The sequence below is a fragment of the Oncorhynchus tshawytscha genome, linkage group LG01 (genome assembly GCF_018296145.1).
Source record: "Oncorhynchus tshawytscha isolate Ot180627B linkage group LG01, Otsh_v2.0, whole genome shotgun sequence".
Lineage (NCBI taxonomy): Eukaryota > Metazoa > Chordata > Actinopteri > Salmoniformes > Salmonidae > Oncorhynchus > Oncorhynchus tshawytscha.
In genome coordinates this window covers 68,436,298-68,451,732 of record NC_056429.1, presented here as the reverse complement: position 1 = coordinate 68,451,732, position 15,435 = coordinate 68,436,298, and the positions used below count along the sequence as shown (strand labels likewise).

Below are 15,435 nucleotides of genomic sequence, written 5' to 3'. Positions count from 1 at the left end.
CTTATTTCAAAACATGTCCTTAGGGGAAACTGGAAATGGTGTCTAGCAGTCTTTAAAAATTCATGATATTGATCTTACTGACTGAAATCCCCTCCAACAACTGTTTTTTCAATATCTGGTAAATAAGTCAACATCTGCTTCCAAAGAGAGCTACAGTTGTACCACTGGTTAGACACCTTTATCCAGTTGAGTTATACCAGAAAGAAACCCAATTATCCATGAAGAACTTGGGAATCAATTACCAACATTCCATTAGGTAAAATCATTGTCTAGTCTTGTAACTTGACCAAACGAATACCTTAGACCTTAAATGGCAGCTCAGCACCTTCCAATGTTAGTGTGCTATCGACCTCTGTTGCTGTTTCTCTGTTTATCATATGACAGCATATGACAGTGGTATGGTAGCATATCCATTTACAAACTAAGTAAAGCTCAGGGAAGTTTTGTTTCTGTAGTGGTGGTTTTCAATACTTTCTAATATAATCAAGAAAGCAAGACACCTTTTTACAGAAATGTAAATTTCATGAAAAATTCAGTAATAGATCAATTTCTTGATCATGTTAAAACAACACAAGAGGCCTAAATTTCTATTAAAAGTTGAATACATATCTATTTCTACCCTTTTGAGTGTTTCCAACAAAGACAATATACAGAATAAAATAAAATATGCAACATTTGTTTTCATCTTAAAATTGGTTAATGTATCATAATCCTGGAAATTGAATTAAGATTCCGAGATCAACCTCTGGCATGGTGATATTAAACATAATCAAGTAAACAGTCTATTTGAGACCACAACAGGATTTTAGATGCAATACCAAAATAGATTGATGCCAATGGGGCATAATTGTCTGTACTCTGCAACAATAAACACCCGAAAGATGTCAGTAGCTTATGAGTCAGATGAGATCAAGACATGCAGTTGTCTGTTATTTTCCCATTCGCTTCATTTGATCAGCTGTTGTCCAACTGACAAATGGCGCCTGTTCATTTGGTCGAGGCTGGAGAAATTCTGCACTTTAAAAACAAATATTGAAGACACAAGGTAAACATCCTTGGAGTATAGATTTGTATAGGATATACTGTATCTCCACACTACTGTCCATGCTGCTCCAACCGTGTTTTGGTCAGAGAGGGTTTTAAAGGCTGTGATAAATTATGACATTATTGGTAAAATTGATTAAACAATTAACTATATTTAGGTTTGGCAATCAATAGAAAATATATTTATTTCATCAGTTCCCTGCCCATGTCTTAGAGGATGAAAGAGGATGAAATAAACAGAAGACGTGATAGAAAACAAATATTACCTAAAAACAAGTTGTAAATTGTATCCGATTTCAGCATTCAAATAGTTATTTTTCTCTTAAAGCATAAAAGTCTTGTAACACACCACATGTCTTTGGAGTCAGAAGGAGCCATTGGGACTCTCCTGACTCCCGCTGCTCTCTGGTGGTTGAGTGATTTTGAGATGTGCCAGTTGGTTGAGCTGGTGCTTGTTGCAGACTGGGATCTTGTTAGCCTGCAGGCTCATGGTGTGGCGTGAATACCAGTCCCGCTGGAACGCAGCCCTCACCTGTTCCACCAACGTTGAGTTCCTCTCCTTCAGCCCCTCTGCCTGACTGATCACCATGCCTGCTCCAGCGTTGAACATAAACTCATTCCCCACCCAGTCAAAGTTCCCTATGGGACAACAGACACCCGCCAAAGCATTAATCAGAAATGTAGATTAAAAAGTACTAGCCAAAGAGTCAATCCACCTCACAAGCAAACTAATCAACAAACCAGCCAGTGACAGGCCAATAATTGAATAAACAAATCAATAATTCGTTCATTCGAAAAATACATATTAGTCATCTGAAACTCATGGAAGTAAACTCGCCTATGTACACAGCACTGTCTGTCACTATGAATCTGTTATGGTTGATTCCCTGTAGCGTGCCATCTCTCTGCTCCCTGGTGCTGAAGAACTTCTGCACAAAACACACAGAAGGACTGGCTCAGCAGTAGTGATGAATATGTTTTACACGATATACAGCACATAAGGTTTGCAGGTACAGTAGAGATTATAATATAGGTATGACGTGCCTGAAAACAAAGGCATGATGAGTGATGTTATACAGTTTGTATCCAGTTAATGTCCTCACTCGTAGGTGTGTGGTGTCCAATAATGTATTGTAGGTGCACACTCACAGCCTCCAGTGAACAGTTAGGGAGCTCCATACACAAGGTCTTCAGGGACCACACAAAGTTAAAGGTCAGGGGATGTGTCTGCTCCCAGCAGCTTACTAACAGACGCACTTTGATGTTTCTCAGGATCAAGGCCTCCCGAAGCATCCCATCTATACTTGACCAGTATCTGTCCAGGTAACAAAGAGTTACAAACACTTATCTCTTTGGTAATGACTGGTAATTATACACACAGTTACACAGTTTTATCCTATCAGTTATCATTGTGTTGTATAAATGGGCATGTGATACAATGCCAACAATAAGATTATCAGGTGCTGTCAGTGTTACAGATTGCTCACCTGTGAGAATTCCTGTTAGTGAGAGGCAGGTAGTCTGTAATGGATATGTAGATGAACTTCTTGGCCTTTTGGATCACATAGGATATGGCGTCGAGGTCTCTGGTCCTGTCTTTAGGGCAGAAGACATCTGGAGAGCTCTGCCACAAGATGATAACAGATACTTAAAATCAGTGGAGAGTAGAGAACTGAGGTCCTCATGTCAATGCCAGGGCTATATACTGTGGATGCAATCAATCATTGTCATTGTCATCATCATCATCACCACACCTCTTGGAGCATATCTTTGTCACAGCCTCTCTAAGAGTAAAATTACGATTTCTAAAGAGGTCATTAGTATTCGAACAGCAGCGTTACCTTCTCTCTACTGGTATCTCCCTAGAACTGATCCTGTCTCTATGTTATTTATTTCTTGATATGTCTCACCCCCCTCCCTGTGTGTAAGCAGAATGTGGGTGTGTGTGTGATGAGAACATTGACAGATCACGGTTCACATGGATTGTTATCAACAGCGCCAATGATTGACGCTTCCTCTGCATTTCAGAAAGGTTAATCGACATGAAGGGATGGGCAAGCCTGATGTATAGTGAGCCAACCACATGTTTTCTGTTGGAAGCAATGCCATCTTTCATCCAGTCAGCATACATAAAACATGAACTGATGAGTTATAGCGAGCTGTATAAGAAATTGCTTTTAACCGTCACCTCTCTTGAAAGTTATTACAACTGTGGGAGGACGTTGAAAATATTTACATCATATCAGGACTAATAAAAAGGTTGGAGCCAAGAAAAGTCTTCGCTAGGCAAATTAGTATCCATAAATATTGGCAATTTCTTATTGCTAGCAAGAAAAACCCCACAGAATTACTAATCTCAGAACGGTATTAATTAATTGAATATAAAGATGAGCTTGTCTCTCAGAATGATAAAAAAAACATTGATACATTAGTAACGGCATGAGTTTTTCCCTGACTATGTAACCAGACATGGAAAAACTCAAGGCCCTTGTTATAAGGTCACATCGTAAGGACAAACTCCTGGCCTTATGTATAAAGCCATGGGTGAGAATGTCACTCACAGAGAGAAAGACCTCAGCCTTGGTGTTGTTGAAGAGAAGTGGGAGGTTTTCATCTTTGTTCCACAGGGCACTCAGCCTCTTGGACCAGATGGACGGTACAAAGTCCTTATACTGCAGCTGCCAGTAGAGGTTGAATACCCTGTGCAGGTCCAGTGCCAGACAACTACAGTTGTAGATGATGATCCCCAGTTCTTTCATCTAAGAGACAACAAAGCAACAACACAGATGTTGTAAGATGTTAGAACGTGCCACCAGTAACTTCACCCACACCCAACTTGACCTTTTCTCTACCCATCTCCTCTTCTTCTCCCTTCCCCCTTTCTCCACCCATCTCCTCTTCTTCTCCCTTCCCCCTTTCTCCACCCATCTCCTCTTCGTCTCCCTTCCCCCTTACTCCACCCATCTCCTCTTCTTCTCCCTTCCCCCTTTCTCCACCCATCTCCTCTTCTTTTCCCTTCCCCCTTTCTCCACCCATCTCCTCTTCTTCTCCCTTCCCCCTTTCTCCTTTACTTCCATTTCCACTCTGTCCTCTCCTTCCATCTCCTACTCCCCACACTTCCATTTACCCTTCTCCCTTGTTCTTGTCTCCCCTCCACAGCTCAGTGCTTCTAGCCCCTTCAGCCCTGACCCCTCCCATCCTCTCCTACCCTCTTCTGGCCCTGGACAAGGCAAATAGTCCTCCAGGCACTTCCAATCACCAGGCCTCTCCTATCCCCTCTCACAACTGGGTTTTTCAAGTGATGCCCTTTTCAAGCAAGGGTTTATTTCAGAGAAGTGCTAAAGATAGACAGGCTAGGTACAGTGAATGGGGTCACACTTTAATGAACCGTTGTACTTTTCCAGCTTTGAGAAGCACATGAAAGAATGTCCACATTTCCTTTTTGTCCCTACTCAATTAATTCAGTTTTCTGCCAACTATAAGGTTGCATTTGTTTCCTATTCAGTATGCTTGTGCAACCTGAGCCAATTACTGTATGCTGTTCTCCTAGGGTAAATAGCAGTGTTTGAATAAATATGTATTGCTGAGTCATGGGACAAATCACCAGAGAAGATGGCTGTACACAGTGGCCTCAACATACCTGTCAAATATCAGAACTAAAAATCAAACAGTGTACACAATTGGTTGGTAAAATGGTTTACGTAATCAAGGTATGGAACATAGTCAAGATGAGGTGTACTCATAGGTGGTCTCATTGAATTGGGTAAAAATGTTACAGAAATATACACAGGTACACTAGGTGTAATAATGTAGTGAATATACTAAGATACCGTGGACAGTGATCGCCAGTCCATGGTGGCACTGCCGATGTAGATGTGCTTCCTGTCCACCACCCAGAAAGAAGAGTGCAGGAAGCCTTTGGTCAGGGCAGTCATGTTAATGTAGTGCACCTCACCTACACAGGTGGGAAAAGACACAGAAAATGACAGAGAAAGAAATCTCCGCATTTGATGTATGTTAGTATTGTGTGTAAGATGGGAGCCATGATGTAACATCCCTCCTCGAGGTAAGTGTCAAGACCATATGAATGCGCTGCAATAAAAGTAATTTCCACTATCAATAGTAATGATATACACATTATTTTCTATAAAAAGTGGCAATATACAGTACAAGTTAAAGTTTGGACACAACTACTGATTCAAGGGTTTTTCTTTATTTGGACTATTTTCTACATTGTAGAATAATAGTGAAGACATCAAAACTATGAAATAACACATTTGAATCATGTAGTAACCAAAAAAGTGTAAAACAAATCAAAATATATTTTATATTTGATATTCTTCAAAATAGCCACCCTTTGCCTTGATAACAGCTTTGCACAGTCTTGTGATTCTCTCAACCAGCTTCACATGGAATGCTTTTCCAACAGTCTTGAAGGAGTTCCCACATATGCTGAGCACGTGTTGAATGCTTTTCCTTCATGCTGCGGTCTAACTCATCCAAAACCATCTCAATTGAGTTGAGGTTGGGTGATTGTGGAGGCCAGGTCATCTGATGCAGCACTCCATCACTCTCCTTCTTGGTCGAAAAGCCTTTACACAGCCTGGAGCATTTATTTGGGCTGCACTTTCTGAGGTTGGTAACTCTAATGAACTTATCCTCTGCAGCAGAGGTAACTCTGGGTCTTCCTTTCCTGTGGCGGGCCTCATGAGAGCAAGTTTCATCATCAGCGCTTGATGGTTTTTGGGACTGCACTTGAAGAAACTTTAAAAGTTCTTGACATTTTTCGGATTGACTGACCTTTTAATGTCTTAAAGTAATGATGGATTGTCATTTATCTTTGCTTATTTGAGCTGTTCTTGCCATAATATGAACTTGGTATTTTACCAAATAGGGCTATCTTCTGTATACCCCCTACCTTGTCACAGCACAACTGATTGGCTCAAACGAATTAAGAAAATAGTCAAAATAAAGAATGAGTTGGTTTGTCCAAACTTTTGACTGGTACTGTATATGGAAAGTAAATGTAGCTGTAACTCTGTTGATGTGGGTTACAACATGACTCACTCAGACGAGAGAGGCTCTTGAGCTCTACAGAGTCGATCATTCCACTAGCTATCTTCAAATTGATTCCCTTCTTCTTCAGCCCCTGCAGTCTTTGCAGCAAAGCCTGACCCTGTAAGCAAGAACACAATCAATAGCATCACTATAGGTCATCATATTCTGGTGTGTACTGGATGTGTTTTATAAGGGATGTTTAGAAAATTCCTAACATGGTAGGAAAATTACATACGGGCAGTGTCCAATTCTCCGAATCATCATTCATGGATATACCCCTACACATGAGTATACACATTCAGGGATATAGCCCTACACATGAGTATACACATTCAGGGATATACCCCTACACATGAGTATACACATTCAGGTAGCATAAAGCATAGCCATGCTTTGAAATAACATGTTACACTTTCAGGTCCCCTGTCCATTTTTAAACTGGGGTTTCATTTCAGTGGAGCACAGGAAACAATTGCTGCAGGCTAAAGCGATTCGTTTTGCATAGCCTGGAGGCACCTTTTCGGGTCAAACTGCCAAGGCGAGCACTTAGTCATGACACTAATTACACTGAACAAAAAATAAAAACGCAACATGTATGTAAAGTGTTGTTTCATGAGTTAAAATTAAAGATCCTAGAAATGTTCTGTACACACATAAAGCTTATTTCTCTACAATTTTGTGCATAAATTTGTTAACATCCCGGTTAGTGAGCATTTCTCCTTTGCCCAGATAATCCATTCACCTGACAGGTGTGGCATATCAAGAAGCTGATTAAAATGCATGATCATTACACAGGTTAACCGTGTGCTGGGGACAATAAAAGGCCACTCTAAAATGTAGTTTCGTCGCACAACACAATACCACAGGGAGCGTGCAATTGACATGCTGACTGCAGGAATGTCCAGCAGAGCTGTTGACAGAGAATTGAATGTTCATTTCTCTACCATGAACTGCCTCCAAAGTCGTTTCAGAGAATTTGGCAGTAAGTCCAACCGTCCTCACAACTGCAGACCACATGTAACTACGCCAGCCCAGGACCTCCATATCCGGCTTCTACACTTGCGGGATTGTCTGAGACCAGACACCCGGACTGTGATGAAACTGTGGGTTTGCACAACTGAAGAATTTCAGCACAAACTGTCAGAAACTGCCTCAGGGAAGCTCATGTGTGTGCCCATCGTCCTCACCAGAGTCTTGACTTGACTGCAGTTCGGAGTCGTAACTGACTTCAGTGGGCAAATGCTCACCTTCGATGGCCACTGGCATGCTGGAGAAGAGTGCTCTTCACAGATGAATCTCGGTTTCAACTATACCTGGTAGATGGCAGACATCATGTATGGGGTTGTGTGGGCCAGCGGTTTGCTGATGTCAATGTTGTGAACAGAGTGCCCCCATGGTGGCGGTGGGGTTATAGTATGGGCAAACTGAAGCTACAGACTAAAGAACACAATTGCATTTTATCTATGGCAATTTGAATACATAGAGATACTGTGGCGAGATCCTGAGGCCCATTGTCATGCATCATAATGCATGGCCCCATGTCACAAGGATCTGTACACAATTCCTGGAAGCTGAAAATGTCCCATTTCCTACATGGCCTGCATACTCACCAGACATGTCACCCATTGAGCCTGTTTGGGATGCTCTGGATCGACATGTACAACAGCGTGTTCCAGTTTCCGCCAATATCCAACAACTTCACACAGCTATTGAAGAGGAGTGGGACAACTTTCCACATGCCAAAATCAACAGTGTGATCAACTCTATGCAAAGGAGATTTGTTGCGCTGCATGAGGCAAATTGTGGTCACACCAGATACTGACTGGATTTCTGATCCACGCTCCTACCTTTTTTTAAAGACATTGGTGACGAACAGATGCATATTCCCAATCATGTAAAATCCATAGATTAGGGCCTAATGAATGTATTTCAATTGACAGATTTCCTTCTATGAATTGTAACTCAGTAAAATCTTTTAAATTGTTGCATGTTGCATTTATATTTTTGTTCAGTTTAACTAAACACCAGTGGGTAGATACAAGGGGCTGTCCAAAACTCAAGGCTGCCATTTTAGCCAAACCCAAGTGTAAGTTTAACCTCAGTATAAGCAGGGCTGTTTGGATGCTAATGGCTGTCAGCTCTTTTGGAGTCTGCCTGTGTGCCAACACAGTGGATGGGCTCAGCTTTGCCTGCAACCTAGGACTACTAATGCACATTCTGGCAGAAAGAGGACATACCTAGCCTGCAGTATGTCTATACATACAATGTGTGAGGTATGGATAAGACTGGGCTTAAAGTAACTGTCCAGTGTTTCCAGATTTCTATGAAATAGGGCCTCTACTTATTTACAATATGAGTGATTTTTTTTTATTTCCAAATGTTTTTAATTAAGCATGTTAAAAATCAGCTTTTCTGTGTTTGGAATGGTGCTGCGTTCCCCAAACAACAGAATGGTGTGGGCGTATACCGGTCATTATAAATATTCACACGTGTAGACTGCTGATTGACCAGCTCATCCTCCTCTAGACTGCTGATTGGCCAGTTCATCCCCCTCAGGAGGATGACATCATACAACTAGCATTTTTTAAACGGTCTGTTTGAGATAAAAGATTGAGGTGGGGATATTTTTTATTTTTTTCTCTCCAATATATGCATTGACCACAAATACAAGTATAGGATGAGTCAACAACATTATTTGGGTATTAGTTAACAGAATATGAAGGTTTTAAAGGGAGATTTTCACTGGCTGATCTTTGAAGCTTATCATAGAAAGCAAGTCAAAGCAGGTGGAATAAGGGGAAAATATGTCATTTGTATTCTAGGTCAACAGTTATGAGCATCTGGTTTTCCTGACAAGAAAAAGACTATTAGTAAAACTGCCACGTAAAGTAAGCATTATGGCTAGGTGTGATAACCCACGTACCAGTGAATGGCAAGACAATTGACAATTAGACTATAGTTGCTATATTTTAATGTGAAAATAGGAATTTTTTCAGGTTTAATAGAGATGAATTACATACATCTTTATGTGCACTAACTAATATCATATGCAAATAAAATGTGTGGTTCAACACGTTAACTAGATCTCTAACTAAATACAAATATAAATAGATAAATATAATACCCACTGCTAGTAGTCATGTATTCATCCTGATGCCCATGCTCAGTTGGGCATCAGTCCAAAACGATCGTTCAAAACAATATTGTGACGAAACATGCAACCCATGAACAGCAGCAGGCCCCAGAGAGGGCACAGGCGCAGGGGCAGGGCAGACACTTTCATTACAGGATTCATGTTTGACCAAATCATGGTTTTAGATGGCCCAATAATATGTTTTTTTGAGTGAAATTACAATGTAGAATGTGCTCTTTCTACATTTATAGGCACCCTTTCCGTTTTCTACGGTCCATGATCTTGGCTGTCTAACTGATGACGGGGTCAAAGTGGGTATTTTTGCTGGTGACTCGTTTGACTTTGAATGTGCGTTTGCATGACCTCAGCCAACTGTTCAGCCAAAGGCTCATTATAGATTAGGATAACAGGCCCATGGGCTGCCATGTCACATTTTTCATTGTTTTATTTTTATACTGTTTATATGAACATATTTATTTTCAATTTTGACCAGCTTACCCAAGAAAAAAATGGTCCGGACATCTGGCACTTGCCAGAATTGCCAGATGTCCAATCCACCCCTGCTAATGCCTCAGTTGGCCTGGGGGGCTACCTGGTTGGTTGTTGTGCTTACCTGCCTAGAAGATGGTAGGAAGCTTGATTCATTGTCAGAGGAGTTCAGGTTCCATTGTGGTGACACAATCTCCACAGAACGACCAGCCACGGCCAGGTCCAGTAGGCTATGCAGCCCAGCAGAGAGGGTGAGGTGGGCCGTACTATTCTCAGAAAAGGTGACATCTCCTGGAATATTCTCCACAAGCACTACCCTGTGATTGTAAAAGAGTGAAAATCATCCCATGTAATAAAGACAAATGGCTGTTTTTCAGGTTTGTAATGAAAAAGACCTGAAAGCCAGAGAAGTTTCATTAAATAAGCCCCCAAAAATGTTCTTTCTAACAGATGAATTTACAGCACATTGAGCCAATTATGTTTGTCTGTATTAGCCACAGAATCACCTGTAACTTGTGCAGCTGCCTTGGGATGTTGTAAAATTAGGTCATATTCAATGACTTTCACCTATGATTACCTCCTGCACTATGTTTTAGATTGAGAACACCTTCCGTCTGGGCATTATCACCGAGATAGATTTTAGGGGTGAGTAGAAGAGTGGCTGAACTGCATTCTAACAGGAACACAATGGCCGAGCTCATAATGAAATTTAATACATTTTCAAGGGCATCATTCTCCCCATATGCTTTCAAGGCAAGTGAATTTTAGTATCAAAAATGTAATGGAAATGAGACATTAATGGCAAAAATATTTCTATACCCAGCCAGCGAAGTCCGAAGACCAATAGTCAGTCATCGTGCCTGGGTTGAAATAGTACTTGTTTTCTTTGAAATACTTCAAGCAGTAGATTCAGTCTGCTTGGATGGGCAGGGTTTGCAGTTTTGGGATTATTCCATTAGTTCCATTGCACCAGTCAAGCTTAATTAATTACAGTTAAAGTATTTTAAAGAATTTGAACCCAGGTCGTAGTTTTTTCTTTACACCACTGATACATTTCAGAAACACTTTATGTACTTGTTTCTATTGTGTCTCCAGTAATTTATCCAGGCCTTAGTGAAAAAGGAAACCTGACAACAAACACGCAACACAGTCCTAACCGACACCGAAGTATCTATTTTAATATGCATAGGCAGTACAATGCACGTCAAACTGTGTGCTATGCCACAAAAACATCATAACTAATTGCTCATAGCTAATTTAACACAATCTTCCAAGAATGTGCCACATTTTCCAAGAAAGTTCAGTCCAGGTATCTTGCCATTTGGGTGACAGAGAATTGTTCCCTGCTGTCCTTAATGTTTAAAACCCCATTCTAGCCCGGCAGGTAAACATATTGGATTTAATGTGTCAGGCTGAGTACTTTAGACACACTGCATGCTATATCAAGCCTGAATGGCTCCTGCTTTATCTTGCCAGGTCATTGATTCATACTGATCCAATGCTGAGCACACATTCTTCATGCTGGGAATTGGTTCAATATTGGAGGAAAACACAGTAAATCATATAAAGCAGTAATGGGGTGAACGCAGTGAATGGTGAACGCAGACAACAATTCATTTCCTGGCCCTGGTTGATTCAGCAAGCTGATGGAATATTGTCAGTGCTGCAAAACCAAACTGACAGGTGATGAGACAGAAACATTAACTTACTGACTAACCACTTTATTCAGGTCAGGATGTTGGAGAAAGATGAGGAATATGGTAAAATAAGGATAAACTGTTCAAATGTTCCATAATGAAAGCACCACATATCCCAAAGAGCATGGCAGTCAAAAAAATGTATGTGAAATGAACTTGGATTGATTTAGGTCAGGATCAACAAAGTATTGTAGATTATTCTGCTAGCTTTCAATATCTAAAACATGTATTGCCAAATGCAATAACATGCAATAAACAAACACTGAAAATAGCATGCATTATCACTCCATGCATTATTTACCATTAGAATTAGAAATACGAAAGGGGCACCACACCAAATAGGACAGATAGCTCATAATAATCATCTCATAATGAAAAAAGCAGGGAAATAGAAAACCAGGTAAGGGTAACATGTAATCTTAATAAAAACAATAAACACAACCCATTTCCCTCAGAAAATCATGCATGGGGATTCTATATGCCTGTAGACAGCAAGCAGGTTTGTGTAAAATGAGAATAAGAATAACATTTGTTTCTGCACTAAGGCAGTCCATTGATTTATTCACAGTCAGTGCGAATTACCCCACACTCATGTGAAATCCCAATGTGCAGCCATGTGTGTTATTTGGACTGCAGGTGGAGGATCCATAATTCACGTACAGTGCATCCGGAAAGTATTCAGACCCATTGACTTTTTCCACATTTTATGTTACAGCCTTATTCTAAAATGGAGACCCCATAGTGACAAACAAAAACTGTTTTTTTTTTAGAAATTGTTGCAAATTCATAAAAAATAACAAACTTAAAAACTACATTTACAGAAGTATTCAGACCCTTTACTCAGTACTTTGTTGAAGCACCTTTGGCAGTGATTACAGCCTTGAGTCTTCTTAGGTATGACGCTACATGTTTGGCACACCTGTATTTGTTGAGTTGCTGCCACCACTATGCTTCATTGTAGAGATAGTGCCAGGTTTCCACCAGACATGATGCTTGGCATTCAGGCCAAAGAGTTCAATCTTGGTTTCATCAGACCAGAGAATCTTGTTTCTCATGGTCAGAGTCCTTTAGGTTCCTTTTGGCAAACATAAAGTGGGCTGTCATGTGCCTTTTACTGAGGAGTTGCTTCCATCTGGCCACTCTAAAATAAAGGCCTGATTGGTGGAGTGCTGCAGAGATGTTTGTCCTTCTGGAAGGTTCTCCTATCTCCACAGTGGAACTCTGGAACTCTGTCAGAGTGTCCATCGGGTTCTTGGTCACCTCCTTGAGCAAGGCCCTTCTACCCCGATTGCTCAGTTTGGCTGGGCAGCCAGCTCTAGGAAGAGTCTTGGTGGTGCTAAACTGCTTCCATTTAAGAATGATGGAGGCCACTGTGTTCTTGGGGACCTTCAATGCTGCAGAAAGTTTTCGGTACCCTTCCCCAGATCTGTGCCTCGACACAATCCTGTCTCGGAGCAATACGGACAATTCCTTCGACCACATGGCTTGGGTTTTTGCTCTGATATGCAACTATGTCAACTCTGGGACCTTATATAGACAGGCGTGTGCCTTGCCAAATCATGTCCAATCAATTGAAGTTACCACAGATGGACTCCAATGAAGTTGTAGAAACATCAAGGATCAACAATGGAAACAGGATGCACCTGAGCTCAATTTTGAGTCTCATAGCAAAGTGTCTGAATACTTTGGTAAATAATGTCTAAAAAACTGTTTTTGTTGGAGCAGACTGCCATGTGAAATGGTAGAAGCTATTTTGATAGCAGCATCCAGGGCTCTGTGAATGTTACCCATTTACAGAACCTTCAGAAAGTATTCATAACGCTTGACTTATAGCACAATTTGTTGTGTTACAGTTTGAAATCAAAATGGATTAAATTGATTTTTTTCTCACCCATTTACAGACAATACCTCATAATGACAAAGTGAAAGCATGTTTTTATAAATACAGAAATATCTCATTTACATAAGTATTCACACCCCTGAGTGAATACATCTTAGAATCACCTTTGGCTGCTATTACAGCTTTGAGTCTTTCTGGGAAAGTCACTAAGATTGTCCCAGAACATTATTATTTTTAAAATTCTTCAAGCTCTGACAAATTGGTTGTTGATCATCGCTAGACAGCCATTTTCATGTCTTCCCATAGATTTTCAATCTAATTTAAGTCAACGCTATAACTAGGCCACTCAGGGACATTCAATGTCATCTTGGTAAGCAACTCCATTGTATACTTGTGTTTTAGGTCAATGTCCTGCTGAAAGGTGAATTTGTCTCCCTGTGTTTATTGGAAAGCAGAGAATCAGGTTTTCCTCTAGGATTTTGCCTGTGCTTAGCTCCATTCCATTTCTTTTTATCCTAAAAAATCCCTAGTTCTTGCCGATGACAAGCATACCCATAACATGATGCAGCCACCACCATGCTTGAAATTATGAAGAGTGGTATTCAGTAATGTGTTAGATTTACCCCAAACCATAACACTTTGATTTCAGGACATAATGTTAATTTCTTTGCCACATTTTTTTCATTTTCTCTTTACTGCCTTATTGTAAACAGGATGCATGTTTTGGAATATTTGTATTCTGTACAGGCTTCTTTCTTTTCACTCTGTCATTTAGGTTAGTATTGTGGAGTAACTACAATGTTGTTGATCCATCCTCAGTTCCCTCTTATCACTGCAATTAAACTCTGGCCTCATGGTGAAATCCCTGAGTGGTTTCCTTCCTCTCCGGCAACTGAGTTAGGAAGGACACCTGTACCTTTGTAGTTGTAGTGACTGGGTGTATTGATCTACACCATCCAAAGTGTAATTAATAACTTCACCATGCTCAAGGGAATATTCAATGTCTGCTTTCTTATTTTTTACCCATCCACCAATAGGTGCCCTTCTTTGCGAGGCATTGGAAAACATCCCTGGTCTTTGTAGTTGAATCTGGGTTTGAAATTCACTGCTCGACTGAGGGACCTTACAGATAATTGTATGTGTGGTACAGAGATTAGTCATTCAAAAATCATGTTAAACTCTATTATTGCACACAGAGTGAGTCTATACAACGTATTATGTGATTTTTTAAGCACATGTTTACTCCTGAACTTATATACTTGATATAACAAAGGGGTTGACTACTTATTGACTCAAGACATTTCAGCTTTTCATTTTTAATTAATACATTTCAAAATAAAAAGAAACATCATTACACTTTGACGTTATGGGGTATTGGGTTTAGGCCAGTTACACTCAATCTCAATTTAATCCATTTTTAATTCAGGCTTTAACACAACAAAATGTGGAAAAAGTCAAGGGCTTTGAATACTTTCTGAAGGAACTGCATGATGAATGACTAGATATGCGTATGTTATAAAAGCCATAAAAAGCCATTGTTATTATGCGTTATTGTAAAGCAATTAGAAGTGTCTCTGATATATTGCTGAGAAATAACTCAAATACAGCGATATGGGGATAAATTCCCCAAATAAAAAGTAAGAATATCACAGCCTGGGCCTGACCCTGGGGTTTCGTTGAGTTATAATACTGCTGTGGCCTAGACAATTCATTCATTCACACTCCAGATGCTGGCAGAACTTTCAGACTGTCTGGTTACTGTATAGTACATGACCAAGGTAGAGTGTCTTGGATGCTACCGACTGAAGGTGTGCCAGAAAAAAATAAACAGATCATTAATTTATAGGGCACTGGGTGCATAGACTGACTGCCTATGAGACTGATTGCACTGGTACTCAGTAGCCAAAAATACACGTTTGACAAACTGTGCTTATGCCCCTTGATTCATTATCCACTATATGACTTGAAAATAATATTTTTGTGGGGACTTACATGTATAATGTCATGTATGAAGTACATAAACATAGTGTAAGGTCAGTGATAACAATGTTTAATGTCGGAGTGCTACACAATTTATACGTGACAAGATCCCATGTGGCTCAGTTAGTAGAGCATGCCGCTTGCAACGCCAGGGTTGTGTGTTTGATTCCCACAGGGGAGCAGTATGCACTCCC

General features: G+C 40.3%; 1 protein-coding gene across 1 annotated transcript in view; it reads right to left on the bottom strand.

Annotated features, from left to right (window-relative positions):
- Positions 1 to 1,839: 1,839 nt before the first annotated feature.
- The window catches only part of LOC112260922 (inactive phospholipase D5), a 96,514-nt gene continuing 82,918 nt past the window's right edge, over positions 1,840 to 15,435 (bottom strand). Inside the window, exons 6-12 of the mRNA XM_042328304.1 lie at positions 9,849 to 10,041; positions 6,112 to 6,220; positions 4,875 to 4,999; positions 3,606 to 3,803; positions 2,532 to 2,668; positions 2,194 to 2,359; positions 1,840 to 1,973 (exon numbers count right to left, since the gene is read on the bottom strand). Coding sequence (XP_042184238.1) covers positions 1,854 to 1,973; positions 2,194 to 2,359; positions 2,532 to 2,668; positions 3,606 to 3,803; positions 4,875 to 4,999; positions 6,112 to 6,220; positions 9,849 to 10,041 — 1,048 coding nt within the window. The 3' untranslated portion in view covers positions 1,840 to 1,853. The remainder of the gene's footprint in view (positions 1,974 to 2,193; positions 2,360 to 2,531; positions 2,669 to 3,605; positions 3,804 to 4,874; positions 5,000 to 6,111; positions 6,221 to 9,848; positions 10,042 to 15,435) is intronic.